The sequence below is a fragment of the Biomphalaria glabrata genome, chromosome 2, assembly GCF_947242115.1.
Source record: "Biomphalaria glabrata chromosome 2, xgBioGlab47.1, whole genome shotgun sequence".
Classification (NCBI taxonomy): Eukaryota; Metazoa; Mollusca; class Gastropoda; family Planorbidae; genus Biomphalaria; species Biomphalaria glabrata.
In genome coordinates, this window is record NC_074712.1 from 7,236,888 (window position 1) to 7,254,019 (window position 17,132).

The following is a 17,132-nucleotide window of genomic DNA, read 5'->3' on the forward strand; positions in this document are numbered from 1 at the left end:
GCTCTAGACCTCACTTTATGGAGAGAGACAGTGACCAAAAAAGCTATGAACAGCGAAAAAACACAGGCCTTAGCTCTGGAAGAACAGTGTGCCATGTGAAAAATGGCCAACTCCTCAACCACCAAAGCAAAAGCCACCTTAACCTGTGATATTTGTGGACAGGAGTGTCTATCTAAAGTAGGGCTTCACAGCCACATGAAAAAATCTTTGAGATGAACCATAGTCATTCTACGACTGAAGGAGTCCAACAATACTTCTGATCTTAGTTTAGAAAGAACCAGAATTGGAAACAATGTCACAATCATCAATTTTATTGCATCAGGGATATTTTAGTTCTACTTGAAAAATCTTGGGTGTTCATGGCCTATGAGTAACTGATGGCAGGATGGATGGCTGGCTGTTTTTGTGTGTATGTGTGTGGTATGCATGCTGGACTGTCATTCTGTCATCTTGATCATAACGGGTTTGTACTCTGCTTAATGCTATTCCCTGTCATCTCGTGGAGGTTTAGGCTAGGATGTAGAATGTCTTCAACTCTGAAGAAACATCCAAAAACATAAAAAAATTTACATCGACTATTAATATTAGGTACCATGTTTAATGTGACATTAGTCTTCACTGTTGGCTTCTTCTCGATCCTTTGTTCCATTATGTAGTAAAAAAAAAACAAATCCATTTATTGTCAATTTACAAGTCAGAAAATAGTTTTCCAAAATTTGATAAATGAATCTTCTGTGCTTAAAAAATAAATAACAGTTTAATAACTTGTTTGATGAATGTGTCTGTGAGAAATTCATCTTATCTTATAAATTACAGATGTTACTTCAAAAGAGAGAATAATTATGTCATATGAAAATTAATGTGTCAATCTAGTCATGCATGTTAATCAAAGAATTTAACTCTACTAAGTCTTTGGTTTTCCTGGCTGATTCTGGCAATCATTTTCATGCTCTAATGGCACTGACTACTAAATATGAATTGTTCACTGACAGAATAATTAAGGACATTGTTAAAAATTAGTCTAAATGCAACTATATTAATAAGCAGATCTGAAAGTATTGAACTTTAACACTTATAGTTATTTAATGAACAGAGAAAAAAAAACAACTCATTTTAAATGATACCATACAGACCTTGAACCTGTTCCATTGTTTTCTGCCATCAATAATAGAGTTATTCATCTTTGTTACTGTTGTACTAATATCATTACAAGATTATTGTAGAAATAGTTTTATAATAATAATAGCATGTGTTTAAATATTTTCTTACTGTTGCATAATTAATGCATATAATTGCAAAATTTTATTTGTTTTTCCAGGCTAAAAGTCTAGAGTTCATACCCGACCCTCCAGATACTGCAAACCCAGCATCCACGGTTTTAATCTTAATGCAAGATAGAGACACTTTGAACTCAAATGTAGCTTGTAACATTAGTCGAAGTAAGAGAATATTTTTACCTTATAATATTTTTTTTATACTAAAAGTGTTAATTTATTGTGGTCTTATGTAAGTAATAATTTCTTTTACAAAGCTTATATCAACTCACTTTGTCTGTCTGCCTGTCTAGTAAAATTACGAAAAAAATTTTTCTCCCATTTCCCATTCTGGGATCAAGTTAAAACTTAACCAATCACCAATTAATTATTGATTAATTGTTGATTAATTATTTTGTTTGATATCAAAATAAGGGGAATAAATGCTACTTAATCAGATATGTGGATGTATATGTGGATTTAATTCCGCTATTATGTTTTGACCCTTTTTTTTTCTCCCACTTCTCATTCTTAGATCAAGTTAAAATTTTGCTTAATTATTCTTAGTTGATCTCCTGCCTTCACCCCCATTCTGCATCTCTTTCTCTCCTACTTATTTCACAATCTCTCGCTTGTCACTCATAACCCCTTTTACTTTTATCCTTCACCAGCCACACTAATTTTTTACTTTGCTTCTCAATTCTGTTTTCAATTTGGTTTATCTCTAGAGACTTTCTAAATATTTGACATTTCCTTTGTCATTTAATTATGACATGTATATATATATAATATGCTTATTTACATACTTAAAAATTTTTTTTAGAGCTAAATTTTATTTTGACTAGGGGTGCACCGGATAGTCGCTCTGGCTCCGGCTTCTGCCGAATATCTGGCGTTTTTTACTATCCGGTGCTATTCGGCTCCGGTCAGATATCACTACCGGATAGTAAACCGGATAGTAAAAAATACACCTATTTAATATGCATAAAGTGGACCTCGTTCCATTAATGTCTGTTGTAGAATGTATTAATGTTTATATTAAAACAAAATAATGTGCTTAAAAAAATAGAGCCATTATGAATATGCACCAAACATCGTTTATTATAAAGACAAGGCATGTTAATAACTTAATATAAATAGAAATGAAACTTTACATCATAAATGCGCTTTACATACAGAGCAGCAATGGCTGACACTTTTTTTCAATTTGTCTTGACCTTTGAGTAGGTTAGTTAACATGTTAAAAAGCTACATTCCTTGACTACGTCATGCTGACCAGACGTCTGTCTAGCTGTGCGGGTATATCTCCAGAGGTAGAGATGAACAACTCCCACCCCTTTTATTTGTTTAGTCCATCACATTGAGTTTTTTTTTATAGGCAGGTGACCACAAGTTAAATGCGATGGACGTAGGTTTAATGTCAGCGTATTGACATTCCATTCTCTAGTGGTCACACCTTTCGAGGGAACTGAGTTTGTTTACTTAGTAGTTAACTTTTATTGGGGGGGGGGGGGCTGGACTACAAGAGCCACACCTCTAAGGTAACCAGGTATATTTCCAGATGAACAACTCCCTCCCCCTTTTATTTGTTTAGTCCATCACGTTGAGTTCATTGATTGACTGGTGACCACAAGTCAGATACGATGGACGTAAGCACTCTCTAGAGGTCACACGAGGGAACTATGTTTGTTTACTTAGTAGTTAATCTTAATTGGGGGGGGGGGGTGGACTGGACTTCAAGCCAAACATCTACACGGGTACCCGGACAAAGAGTTTGCTTATTTGGAGAAAAATCTTAATCACGTAGTTGGGCTAGAGGCCACACCTTTTCAAGTGTGCCAAGTTACTTGAACATAAATCTCAATTAGTAAGCTGGACTAAAGATCACACACACCTAAACGAGTGACCTTTAGCTACACAGAACACAAACCGCGAGATTATATAGCCCAGTAAGCCAGTAACTAATTATTTTGTAGAAGTCACGACCAAGGCTATCTTTAAATGGAGAGCTAAACACCCCCTACTCTTTATTTTATTTCTTTGGTCCTTGACACCCAATTTATTGATAGACATTGACCATTTATTAAGCCAGAATGAAAAAACACAACGTGCTAACAAAGTATATTACACTGTCAATAAACATTACGGTTAAATAATTTTTCTAACGTGTTAACTTGAATATTATTCCTGCAAATATGTATCTTGATTTGATAATAATATTCTTAATAATTTGTGACAATCGTGCGGTTTGCGCGCTGGACTGTCGTTCGGATTTATCGACGGTTGAGGGTTCAAACCCTGCCCGCTCCCATCTCCCGTCGTCCTGCGGGAGGTTTGGACTAGGAAGTAAACTATCTTCAACTCTGAAGGAATATCCGAAACATGTAAAACATTTTACAAACAAACAAAACATTTTACAAACAAACTCCTTGTTATTACTATTTTTTTTTACTTAAGATGCGTACTTAGCCACTGTGTATCAGGCTAGGACGACTTTTACACATAACGGAAAACCTTTCAGTAAATTTTAAAATCGCATAAAATAAATTGAATAATAGTACCGCAGTTAGATCTAGCAAACAAAGAAACAATATGCTGGAGTGTAAAAAAAACCCCAACCTTTGACCTCTAACTAGTGGACGGGTATAATTTATCTACATGCTTGTCTGACCATGCCAATATGTTATCTTTTCTGACTGACACCCAACTCTATTGCGTGCGTATGCTCAAGGAAAAAGCAATGCTTGATGGTTAACACAAACAACAATACACACTACACTAATTGCTAATTAGGACTACATGTGTAGGCTCACTAGGTATATCTGACCAGGTTGTTGGTCTGAAATTCATGAACACATACATCCGGCCACTATACAAGGCAGATTGCACTTTACTTATGAGATTTACATTAGTAACTACTTAAATATATACTAACATTATTTACATTGACCTTCCTACACACATCCTTTACAGTTGGTGGCATCGTACATACACACAGACACACCCATGCTATAAAGATTTTTAGAAATACTGTTAAGCTTGAATAAATCAATCAGTAACAGAGTTTAAAACAATAAGGTATATAAAAGAAAAAAAAATAAAACCAACCAATATAGGTATGTTATTTAACAGTTTCGTAAAATGTTCAGCAACACAAGCTATTAACAAGACACTTAAATCTCCGGCTCCGGCCCCGGCCGAATATCAAATTTTATTATCCGGTCATATCCGGCCCCGACCGGATATCAAAAAGTACTATCCGGTGCACCCCTAATTTTGACCATTATCTATTTGTATAAATATATTTAATTTATCTTATGCTTATATATTTTTTAAACAGCTGAACCAGCAGGATATGAAAGTTATTTTAGTGTCAGCTATATTCCCCAATACAGTGGTAAACAAAGTCGATGTGTTATAGACAAAGTAGCTAATAAACCTTTATTCAGAACTAATATGACAAGTTTGGAACTAGTTATTGAGGTAAGCTGTTTACATTGCATAACATATTATTTTACTAGACAACTTCCTCAATGCTCTCTTGTACACATAGGGCCTACTATTTTTAATATTAGGCTCTTGAACGGGAGATGCTATTCAATGCATTTTCTTACAAATGCCCTATGTAATTGCAGGCAGTTGAGCTGTCACCTACAGCAAGAGTGGACTACGCTACAGTAGTGGTGTCTGTTGAGTTGGCTAATTTAAATCCACCAATCATCACCTACAATTCAAACACAGGCTACATCTATGAGAACTCTCCAGTTGGGGCTAGACCTTTTATTGATGCAACAGCCAATACAACACTTCTCAAGTTAACTTTTACAGACCCTGACAGGGTATGCTTTAAAAATAAAAATTAGATGAAATGTTTATGCTACAATAATTTATTGCATTCACTTGTTTGTGTTTAAATGCTAACATTTTTGTTTCATATTCATAGTCTGCTTCAGATCCTCAAGTTCCATTTACCATTACAACAAACCCAACAACTACATTTGGTGTCACACAAGATGGATATGTTGTATTAACTAGTGCTGCTCTTGATTTTGAGACAAACAAAATTTATACTTTTACAGTAAGTTTATTTTAAGCAAGTACAAATAAATTTGTCATTTTTAACTTAACAATACAATGGTTTTTTTTTCTTCATTAAGAATTTGTAAAGAAACAAAATTGCTTACAAATTTTACTTTGCATCAACACATTTTTTACTGTTCCCATGCTACCATTTTTTTTTACATAGACTTTAGATTTGTTCTTTCTGTTGAGACAAACAATCTTTTCCTCCCTTGCTTTACCTTGTTGGCAAAAGAGACTGATCCTAGACTAAACATATATTATTCATTTTGCTTAGAGCTTTGATTTATGTGCTGGTTATATGCAAGAATATATGGACAATATAGTGCAGTGTAAAATAATATCCAGCAAAGTATATTTCTAAGTTTTCAAACCATAAAAGATAAGATCTTAGAATTTTAATAATGATTAATCTTGCATTAAATCAACTTTACAAAGAGTTTTTTATACTTAGGTTCTCCTGTACCAATTAGTCATAGGAAACTTCCACAGCCTTTTCCCACCTGATGCCCATGTATTTTAGGTCGTCTAGAAAGGTGTGATGACATTGCATGGAAGGGCATGTTTTGGCTTTCCTTTTTTCAGCTACTGTGTTATGGCTGACTTTAGTAAACATGTTTTGTCTTGTCTAAGTATATGTTCCATTAATCTCATACAATGTTTGATCACCACTTCAGTGGCAATAAACTGCAAAGAAACAATTCAACTGAACTCTTTTTTTTCCCAATCAGACCATGGATTGCCTTTTTACAGTAGAATAGATACTGGGCATTATAGGATCTTAAGAAATTAGAAATGTAAATGAGCAGTAGTGCCTAAACTATCTACTTATGTGATTTGACTTTGGGCCCCAAGTTATGACAAAACTTTATTAAATGCTAGTCAAAAATGTACTTTATTCTCCTTTTGCAGGTGACTGTCACCAAGCCAACCTCACCCTTCTTTTCAGCAAGCACAACTGTGACTATCAATGTTTTAGATCTCAACGATAACAGTCCCATTTTCACAGCACCAGAAAATTATATTACATCTGTACCACAAGGGGACTATGCAACACCTCAGATTATTCTTTCTGTAAGTTTTTTTTTAATTACAAAAGATCATAACAACAGATCATTGACAAGTAGCGTTTTTTTTTCATGTCTAAGATAAGATGGTGTGCTCTATTTAGGTTTTTCTAAATATTAAATTCTCATGCTGTTCAAAGCTAACGGTCTTGAACTTTAACAATATATCTTCATGGTTAATCTAAGCTAGTAAATTATTGATAAAATATTAATGTTCAATAAATTTATTTTATAATTGTTTCTTTTGGGCATGCTATGCTTTTTTTGTGTAAATTTTGTCTTTAATATAATCTATGAACCCATTCTTAATTATTTGTCTTGGTGGTTTTAAAAGAAATTGTAATCTTAAACATGTTCTCATGGGTAATTTCCATTATCTCCAACTTGTATGTAAAAACAATGGAATAAATTGGTGGAAGTTTTCAGAATTTATGTCTATATATCTTCACAACAGGTGTCAGCCACTGACCTTGACTTTGGACCACCAGAATACACCTTGACAAGTGTTGCACCTTCAAATGCTACTAACAAGTTTGCTGTCAACAACCTCAATGGCTCAGTGAGCCTACAGGGTTCTGTCAGGGCTGGAGAAGTTTATAGAGTTTATGTCACTGCTACTGACAAAGGATCACCTGCAAGAAGGTAATAATTGAATTTCTGCAGAGGTTATTTGCATTCTTTACTACTACTTTGAATCTTATGTAGGGTTAGGACATCAATGCTGATTCTTACAAAACTTCACACATTGATCATCTTTTGTCCTTTTTGAAGAATGGGCAGTTGTATTCTTTGACTCATTTATTTAATCTTCTTACCTTGTTTGTCTTGAAGAATTGTTTTTTCAAGGCTACTTAATTTTTCAAGAAATGTTTTGGAAGGCCTTTTAATCTTCGAAGAAATGTTTTTTAAAAGACTTCTTAATTTCTCGAAGAATTTTTTTCTATGCTCTTGCATTTTGTTTAGGCCTAGTAGGTAAGTATTGTGTTAAAAATGGCAACACCTCATGAATGTATCTCTCTGGTAGACTCTAGCTCTCTGCATTTGCTTTCTGTATTCTAGATTCTTTCCAGGGAGATTATGCTTTGTTATACTACTATAAATTTTATATTATTTCATATATTGTTTCTTAGATGGGAAATTAATTTGATTTTTCATTGTTGTTATTCTAAGCACACAAGCTGTTGTTTTGGTCACTGTTACACCTCCAAGCAACCAGGCACCTTTTTTCTCAGCTAACCAGTATATTATATATGTCAGTGAAGGCGTACTCAATGGTTCTTCACTGTTTACTCTACCCGTGAGTATTATTATGTAGCTTTTTCATTTTGGAATCCCACTTTAACCCAAATTTAATTACATAAAAGCCTAAATGTATCTATGGTTGTAATCATTTCATTATTCTGTTTTAATGGGAACTTTATTGAAAACATTTTTAAGTTATTTATTTTTGCAAGTTAGTTACTTTGTTGGATGACTAGATATACATACAGACATTTGCTTTTAGGTATCAGATCCTGACACGCCATTCTCTTCCTTAACATTTACACTGAGTCAGGAAAGTCCTGCACAGGCAAACACTTTCTTTAGCTTAAATGGGTGAGTGCTTTACTGTGATGTGTACATTTATTTGGTAATATTCTAGCTTGCATAGGCATCCTTCTTGTATTTATGTTGATTATACAGAATGATAGCATGAAAGGTTTTTGGTAAGTAAAAGAAAATATTTTATTAAGGTGTCAAATTTACCTTTTTGCTATTCATGGAATCTACAAAATAACTAGATTGTCAAGCCAAACCCTAGTGTAGTTAGGGGTGTTTACTTGGAATCAACCCCTTTATAAGTCTAACAAACATCTTTAGAGTAAATGCTATAGAAGTTTGCAGAGATAAATCACCAGAAAAAGAAACCAAATTAATTTGTTTAGCTTCCTGTTCATAGTTGAGCATTTAAAGAAATGACTCTCCTGCACACCGAAGCAACAAAATCTGGGATAGGCCTTTTGTAAGAAATTCTTTGACCACAAAGATTAAGTAAACAGAACAAACTGGATAAATAAGAATAATAGCTGATAGCCTCAGACCAGGAAAGAAAAAAATTTCTAAAATGTTAGTCACACTATACTCTCCTTAAATCCACTATCCACTTGGACATAGAAACTCTATTTATTAGAAACTCTATTTCACCTACACCTTATTTCATACCTAAGGATACACCATCCCCATCTTTCTCATGTTTTCATTTGTAAACACTGGATAAGTTAACTGGCTTCCATCTTGTAATAAAAATTGTTTCATGGATTTTTTTGTGTACTTTTTTTTAAAACTATTTTTCATTTTTTTTTATTACTTTAAAAATATTTCTTTGTAGTACAATTGATCTGTGAAGATTGAATAGTATTAGGATCTTAGCAAGATTTCATTCAAAATCTTTGAAAAATGTTAATAACTTTTCTTCCATCATTTATTTCATTCAACAGAGCAACTCTGGTGAATGTCAGAACCTTTGATAGAGAAACCATTCCTGAGCATAACATCACTGTCACAGTCAGGGATCCAAATTCCAATGTGAGTTGTTTGATACTTAAAATAAGCCTTCTCTGATGTGTCTCTTTATAAAACATGAGCTATCTAATAAATGTGTTGTAGTGTCACAGTATTGTGTGAATATATTTTCAATTAAAATCTTTAAAACATTGTTTTAACTATAGTGTGTGTTTTTTTTTTTTTTAAAGACGGCGTTCGCCCAAGTTATTGTAAGAATTACAGATATCAATGACAATAACCCAACTTTTGCTCAGTCAGCCTACCTATTTAATGTGACAGAAGGACAGGCAGTTGGAACACTTTTGGGCTCTGTTTTGGTAAAGTTTTTATTTTTTTGTCTTTGAGTGTTTTTTTCTATTATCTGTGAAAATATTTGAATTTTCTTCTTTTTTTCTCTCAAGATGTTACTATTTTGCTAATAATAAAATATTGATTTTTTTAGTCTCAAGACTTTACTTTTAGTTCTAATATTACGATGCTATGAAGTGACAATTTATAAAAGGTTTTGTGAATTTCTAGGCAACTGACAATGATCTACCAAACAGTCCAAACTCAGCTATTACCTACAGCATTGTACTAGCAACAGATTCATATTTGTAAGTTTTCTATATCTGAAAGTTTTAAAAAGAATATTTTCTTGTTACTGTACATATTTTAGTTAAATCAAATTATTCTTGGTACCTTTATTAGACATTTCATTTCACCTTATTGAAAGTGTTTTCTTGATCTTAAATAATTTCTTATGTCTAATTCATCATGCAAAAAAAAAGGAAGAATCTGTGAAAATCAAATATATATTAAAGAAAAGCAATGAATCGTCTTCACCAGTCAGCCCATGTTTATATATATATATATATATATATATATATATATAATTTTTTTTTATGCTAATACAGATTTAACATCAATGCTGGCACCGGACAACTGACTACCAACTATGTTTTTGATTATGAGGTCAAAAAACAATACATCATTTTAGTAAAAGCTTCTGATGGTGGAAGCCCAAGTCGTGATGCTGTTGTGCCAGTTACTATAAACATCCTTGATGTGAATGACAATATTCCATTATTTGAAGACACAAGTAGAGAAGTCTATATCTATGAAAACATTGTCAATGCTCCAGTTGTTTCTTTGCTTGTAAGCTGTTTAAAATTTGTATAGAAAATTTGGCATTTAAAAGGGAAAAAAAATGTCTGAAAGTTTCATCAATGTTCAAATTGTGTATAGTTTAATGTGCTATCTGTTTGCTTCCAAAATAAATTCATATAAAGAAAAAGCCTAGACATTTTCAAATATATCTGATTATAACTCTGAATAAGACTTTGTTCTTTTTTTTTTTTACATTGTTATGAATGAAGGAGTCATGAATATTTATTTATATTTTTGTTTTATTTCAAAGGCTTCTGATGCAGACAGTACTCCAAGTATAACTTTTGTTCTGCGTAATATTGGAGGGAATACAGATTCAGATTCATTCAATGTTCAGACTATTGGATACCGTGCCAACATAACAGTGAAAGGTTCACTGGACTATGAAATTAAAAATTTGTATCAATTTATACTCACCACTGTTGATGGGCAAAATTCTGCTTCTGTCTTTGCTTCAGCAACAATCACAGTTCATGTTCTGGTGAGTCATGAACTGAGACCTATAGCATCTTATTAATTTATACTCATTTGTCATGAAGCTGTTTAGCTTCTAAGAACAATATGTATATGAAGAAATATTTTTATATTGTAAGTCAATATCACCTGAATTTTTAAAATTATCTCTTTGTAACTTTTTTTTTAAGCTAAGAAATCCTTTTTTTTTCTCAGGATGTCAATGACAATGGTCCAATAATTGGAACCTTTAACCCTTCTGTGACCATACCAGAGACAGCATCTGTTGGTTCTGGGCTTGTCACTATCCCAGCCACAGACAGTGATTCAACGGTTTGAATTTTTTATGCATTTTTATACAAATCTTATCTACTCTTCTGGAACAAAGTGGGGAGTCTGTACTCTAATAAGATTTTTCCAAAGATATATATGTTAAGAAACATGAACAAACAAATATTTAATTCAGATTTTCTTATGAAGTGCATAAAACAAACAAATAAAAAAAAATACCTTTCCATCTGTTTATTAAGGAATAAATCATATATTTTCTTGATAGTGTTTTTTTTTAATGCGTTATCTCATTTCTGTTTGTCTCTAGGCTCCAAACAATGTGCTGCAGTACAGCATTAGCAGCACTTCTCCAAGCAGCAATCTGTTTTACATTCAGCAGAATGGTACACTATTTGTTGCCAACTCTCTACAGCTGGAAAGGACTATAAATGTTTATACAGTAAGTATTTCATTGATACATGGAGGTGGGAGGTAGAGCTTTTACATTTTGTGAATAAATGTTGAATTAACATTTTTCTGCATCATGTTCAGGTGAATGTCCTGGTGTCAGACAGAGGCATACCATCATTATCAAGCAGTGCTACTGTCACAGTCAACATAGTCAGGAACAGGCCACCAACATTTAATGCCACTAGCTACACATCATCTCCAGTGGATGAAAATGCAGGAACCAATGCAGTAGTAACTAGTGTTACAGCCACCGATCCAGACACTGGTGGCCAATATGTAAGAATATGCATTTTCTTATAATATCCATACTTAAATTCATACTGATTATGGGGGTAGGCATGTTAATGGGATAGATGGAATGTCCTTGCTATTTTCACATCCTCATCATAGTATGGACATATGTTTTTATATGAATAGCTCTTGGTATTTTCATACCTTCATCTATCATAATATCGACATGTTTTTATACTTCATTGAATAATTCTCTTGCAACATTATCTATCTTGATAGCATTTTTTTTTTGCATTAAGTAACACTTGTCTTTTTTATGTCAGCATAAGAAATTTAATTAGCTTTTTAGTAGTCCTTAACTTGTAGCTTGTTTCACTAATTTAATTAAAATGTCCTACTATTTTAGCCACAGTTTGCTGGTCTGACCTACAGCTTACTTCCAGATAGTAAGATAATCAGCTTGTTCCGCATTGATTCCGGCACTGGTACTATAAGAGTGAACTCTAACCTTGCATCTGTTACAGACAATGCATTAGTGGTATGTAGATGTACTTAGACTTTTTCTGTAATTTCTATCTTTTTGAATGTATTTTTTATTGTGAAAATAAGGCATGACGGCCTCACATTTTGGGGCCAAACCTCCTCCCTAGCAGGTTAGCCTGAGGCTTCAGAGCCTCAGTTTCTGTGTGTCACCATGGGAAGGTACTGTATAAGACTTGCTTTAAAGGAGAGGTTTACTGGCAAGGGAGTCTACCATTCAATATTTTAATTTATTTATTTTTAAGTACAATTATTCAGTTGTTATTGCTTTTTTTTTTTCACATGATCTTACAGCTGAGTGTAATAGCCACAGATGGTGGTGGTCTAACTGCTACAGCTACTGTGACAGTTTCTATTAATAGAAACCTGTATTCACCTGAATTTATAAATGTGACTTATGTGAAAGAGATTCCTGAAAATTTTGCTTTGGGAGATTCCATTGTTCAGCTCGTAGCTCGGGATTTAGATGCCAATGTAAGTCAAATATATATATTTTATTGAGCTAAAATCTTTTAGTTATGTAGTCCATGTTTTCTAGAAGCAAATTAAGTCAAAAGTGTAAAGACTATTTGCTTATTTTCGCATTAAGATGACATAAAATATATGATATTTGAATTTACAGAGTCCATGGAACAGTTTGGTCTACACTATAGATAGTGATCCTCTAGCTCAACAATATTTCTTGGTCAACTCAGATGGAATACTACGACTGAAACAATCTCTGGCTTTGACCAATATTTCTGAATTCAATGTAAGTAGCAGGGTCTGGCTTTGACCAACAATTCTGATTTCAATGTAAGTAGCAGGGTCTGGCTTTGATCAACAATTCTGATTTCAATGTAAGTAGCAGGGTCTGGCTTTGATCAACAATTCTGATTTCAATATAAATAGCTCACTGTAGAAATTGATTCATGCATGCATTTGATTCCTAGTTGTAATTATAAAAAGTCACATATTGCTAAATACAATCATTCCATTTTGTAATGTACAAAATATAATTCAATGATTTCCTATGTAGATGGTCATATCTTTGCAAGACCGAGGGACGCCACCAAGGTCTGGTGTTAACAAAGCAAATGTTAAAGTTATCGTGACGAGAAATTTGCTAAGTCCAATTTTCTTTAATGAAACTTACCGAGTGACCATTCCTGAGAATCAGGGCGTTGCTTCCAGCATCATCAAAGTTTCAGCAACAGATGCTGATGTCAAGGCAAGTGAAAAATTAAATTGTAAATGTCAGTTGTTGCTAGGGTAACATCAACGTGTGTGTGATTAACTTTATCATCAATTTATCTTTGTCGTTAGTTGAAACAAAAATGTATGTTTGATTCATGATAGTCTTATGATTTATCGTTGATAATTTATATTTCTTTTTATGATTGGCTTATGATTTATCTTTGATAATTTATCTTTCTTGTTATGATTGGCTTATGATTTATCTTTGATAATTTATATTTCTTTTTATGATTGGCTTATGATTTATCTTTGATAATTTATCTTTCTTGTTATAATTGGCTTATGATTTATCTTTGATAATTTATATTTCTTGTTATGATTGGCTTATGATTTATCTTTGATAATTTATCTTTCTTGTTAGGGGACACCCTTGAAACAAGTTTATTTTAGTGTATTCCTTTTTATTCCACAGTACAACAAATTGGTCTATTCTATAGTAGGAGATCAGACTGCTGCTTCATACTTTAACATTGATCCTAATGATGGAACTATAAGATTAGCACAGGCTCTTACTGGCACACCCATTAACTCATTTGTTGTAAGTTACCAACATAGTTGAGATTATAATTTATATGTTTTCTTATAGTGTGAAAATATTATTAGCCTTACAGTTTTTTGTTTGTTTTGAATTAGTTTTATTATAAGTTCAATCTAAATGAATATAACATTAATTTCCTTGTGTCTGAAGATCCGTGTTGTGGCCACTGATGATGGTCCTGTTACTAGGAGTGGATCAGCTCTTGTGTTTGTTGATGTTACACGAAACTTGCAGAAACCTAATTGGATTTCAGGTCTCTCCAACTCTATTACCATACCTGAAAACCTTGCTTCTGGGACTTCTGTGTACAAAGTATCTGCCACTGATGCAGACTCACAGGTAATGTCTCATAGCATGTTTTGCTTAACCCTTTAGACGCGTGTGGTAGTTTAGCCTCTAAACATTAGGATTGTAATTCCATTTTGTGTGCACTCATTGTAAAAAATCTCAGCACTTTAAGGGTTAAAGATAAAATTTTAGTTGTATTTTGATAGTTGTCCTGTTAAGTTTTATCTATGGATGCTGCTTTCTATCTTCAGCCTCCCAACAATCAGATAGACTACTACATCATCTCAGGGGGAGAGTACTTCCAGGTGGACCCTTCTACAGGAGACCTCAAAGTCAAAGTTCCAGTCTTCACAGATCCAACCAATGCAACATCTTATCAGGTTACTTTTTTTTAACGGCTTTACTATTCAATATTTAATTGAATTAAAACTTCTAAACTTTTTATAGAATTTACTAAATGCTCAAATGTTTTACCAGGTATAAATTTAGTATTTTTATAGGAAATTTGTCTGTTGCTGTAAATACACTAAAATTTATTTTTAAAAATGATCATGCAGGCATCTTTAATGCAATTGTTTTCTTATCTACTTTGTTACTTTTTCAAAATATTATATAGAATTATCGAATTTGGGTATAATTAGTACAAACTATTGAACATAACATTTTGTATATTATTGTTTTATCCTTGAAAAAAATATCTATGATAAAAAGAAAAGAATTAAAATAACTGACCTGGTAATAGAGTTCTTATTGAGAGTTTGTGTCTAATCCTCAGGTGACTTTAGTAGCCAAAGACAGAGGCACACCATCTCTACAGTCTGACCCATTCACTATTACAGTAAATGTACAGCGCAACTTGTATGCACCTAGATGGGTCGGAACTCCTTACAACTTTGGTGTTTCAATAAATGTGGCTGACAATGCTTTGGTACAGACACTCAACGCAAGAGACGACGATGCTGTAAGTTAGATTCTCATGTACAAATAGATTGGTACACATCAGGTAATAATAAGCCCTCTTAACTTTCTATTCATTTGTGGTAATGTTGAGAAGTTGAGTTGTTGTGATGTTATGTTGATTTGTTGGGATTTGAGATTTGGAAATATTAGGGTATTGAGATTCATCTTCCCTGAAAATCCCTTGAGATGCTAAAACCTTTTCTTTGCATTCATAAAATTCATGCTGATGTCAGTGGTGTCTATTTATCCCAGATCACTTTAGGGTCATACTCTAAATCCCATAGGAATATAATTGTCCAGCTCCAATACTAGCAAGTTTGAAAACAGTGGCTAAAATGGAGCACACAGAACAGTTCATGACAAAAATTGGACATCTCCAATCTTTTTCTTTAAAAAAAAAAACATAAACACTTAAAGAAGCTGAATCTTTTAATTACATTATGAAAAATTATGTTTTAAATAAAAACAAAATTATCTGAAAATTGTAACAAAAATACTGTAGACCCTTTCTTTACATTTTTTATTTGACTACTATGCATGTAATTATATATAAAGTCAGGATTTCCTAAAACTTTTTCTAAGTTAATTGAAAAATTATGATTCAATCTTTTTAAGATTCCAATCCATAAAAGATGCTTTGTTTACAAATTAATCTATATGAATTAATCTTTTGTATTAAATAATTGCATGATCACTACTGCTACACAAATTTATGGGAGTTTGTTTCACTATCTTATTTTTTTTTACAGGCTCCATTCAATCAATTGTCATTTGATATCATTCCTTATCCTGGATCATCATCATCTTACTTTACATTTACTAATGCTGGAGCAACATCTGTAGATCTGAGAGTTGTAAATGGAAATAGCATCAACGTAGATACTCAAACACAGTATTATGTAAGTAGTCACTGGAAACAACCTTTGTTTAATATTATACAAAAACATCTTTACTGTTTATATGACAGGTAAATATTTTAATATATGAGGCTTTTTTCTTTTGACACTTGGAGAACTATTCTGCTACTGGATTTAACTATTCTCTATGGCGCTAGTAATGTAAAGCTTTTGTAGCTGTCACTTGTATCTTTATATTCTTAACACTTGTGGCTTGCTATCAATATGAGCTCTGGAGTTTCATTGTCTTCAAAGCTGACTAAAGCTTTTGACCTGTTACTTTATCCAGTGTGAGCTCCTGGGTAGCATAGAGCAGCAGTGACACCTCTTTACTGAACTCAGTTCTGAGCAGCTTTAATCTTCTCCCATGCCATTCCAATAGCCTCAGCTTTGCTGATGATCAACTTCCTCCAAGTTTGTTTAGGCCTGCCAACTTTACTCTTTCCCTGTAGATACCAGTCAGGTGCCTGCATCCTAACATTGGTAGTTAATTTTCACAAGGTGGTACTAGCCAGCTTCATTTTCATTTTAAAATGTCTTGGGCTATGGATTTCTGCTTGGTTCCTTCCACATGTTAACAGTATATATGTCTTCAGCAAGATAATTCCCAATATCCAACATAGACAGCTGTTTGCAAAGTTCTGATGTTTTTTCATATTAGTATTTGTAACTTTCCACATTGCACCAAAGTTTATTATCATCAGATATATCTTAGTGCCATACAGAGCTTTTATAAAAAGACCAATAAAATCCCTTTTTGTTTAATACATAAGTAATTGATTTAATTTTTTTTATAAAAAAAAAATATTTAGGCCTAACAAATAATGTTACTAGTAGTTTGCTTATATAATATGCATGCAATGTATATTTATACTTAGGAACATAATTTTTGTAGTAATTCTATATACATCAAATTTATTTGTAAAAGACAATAACAATTTTTTAAAATAAAATTTTATGCAGTCTGTAAATATTTATTTATATATTTATTTTGAGAGATAGGAGTATTGAATGATCCTGTTGACTACATATTAAAACTCTGCCATAATAAAAATATTTACTAATGAGAGATTTTTTTTGCTACATTTATTTCAGCACATAGCCAAAACTCTGCACTGTTGTCTTCTACTGATACATTCTTTATGATTTCATTAAC

The 17,132-nt window shown here is 32.7% G+C and overlaps 1 protein-coding gene across 3 annotated transcripts in view; it reads left to right on the forward strand.

The window, feature by feature from the left end:
• The window catches only part of LOC106074824 (uncharacterized), a 137,892-nt gene that overhangs the window by 20,505 nt on the left and 100,255 nt on the right, over positions 1 to 17,132 (forward strand). For 2 of the 3 annotated variants that reach the window (XM_056018904.1, XM_056018905.1), the window contains exons 10-34: positions 1,319 to 1,439; positions 4,594 to 4,736; positions 4,889 to 5,092; positions 5,197 to 5,331; positions 6,246 to 6,407; positions 6,855 to 7,042; positions 7,571 to 7,697; positions 7,905 to 7,996; positions 8,878 to 8,965; positions 9,133 to 9,261; positions 9,464 to 9,540; positions 9,841 to 10,081; positions 10,344 to 10,574; positions 10,763 to 10,879; positions 11,145 to 11,276; positions 11,369 to 11,563; positions 11,925 to 12,056; positions 12,353 to 12,532; positions 12,681 to 12,809; positions 13,077 to 13,268; positions 13,707 to 13,832; positions 13,983 to 14,171; positions 14,372 to 14,500; positions 14,896 to 15,081; positions 15,830 to 15,979. In XM_056018904.1, coding sequence (XP_055874879.1) covers positions 1,319 to 1,439; positions 4,594 to 4,736; positions 4,889 to 5,092; positions 5,197 to 5,331; positions 6,246 to 6,407; positions 6,855 to 7,042; positions 7,571 to 7,697; positions 7,905 to 7,996; positions 8,878 to 8,965; positions 9,133 to 9,261; positions 9,464 to 9,540; positions 9,841 to 10,081; positions 10,344 to 10,574; positions 10,763 to 10,879; positions 11,145 to 11,276; positions 11,369 to 11,563; positions 11,925 to 12,056; positions 12,353 to 12,532; positions 12,681 to 12,809; positions 13,077 to 13,268; positions 13,707 to 13,832; positions 13,983 to 14,171; positions 14,372 to 14,500; positions 14,896 to 15,081; positions 15,830 to 15,979 — 3,795 coding nt within the window. Of the gene's footprint in view, positions 1 to 1,318; positions 1,440 to 4,593; positions 4,737 to 4,888; positions 5,093 to 5,196; positions 5,332 to 6,245; positions 6,408 to 6,854; positions 7,043 to 7,570; positions 7,698 to 7,904; positions 7,997 to 8,877; positions 8,966 to 9,132; positions 9,262 to 9,463; positions 9,541 to 9,840; positions 10,082 to 10,343; positions 10,575 to 10,762; positions 10,880 to 11,144; positions 11,277 to 11,368; positions 11,564 to 11,924; positions 12,057 to 12,352; positions 12,533 to 12,680; positions 12,810 to 12,880; positions 12,898 to 13,076; positions 13,269 to 13,706; positions 13,833 to 13,982; positions 14,172 to 14,371; positions 14,501 to 14,895; positions 15,082 to 15,829; positions 15,980 to 17,132 lie in introns of those variants that run through there. The other variant, XM_056018906.1, reaches the window with a different exon arrangement.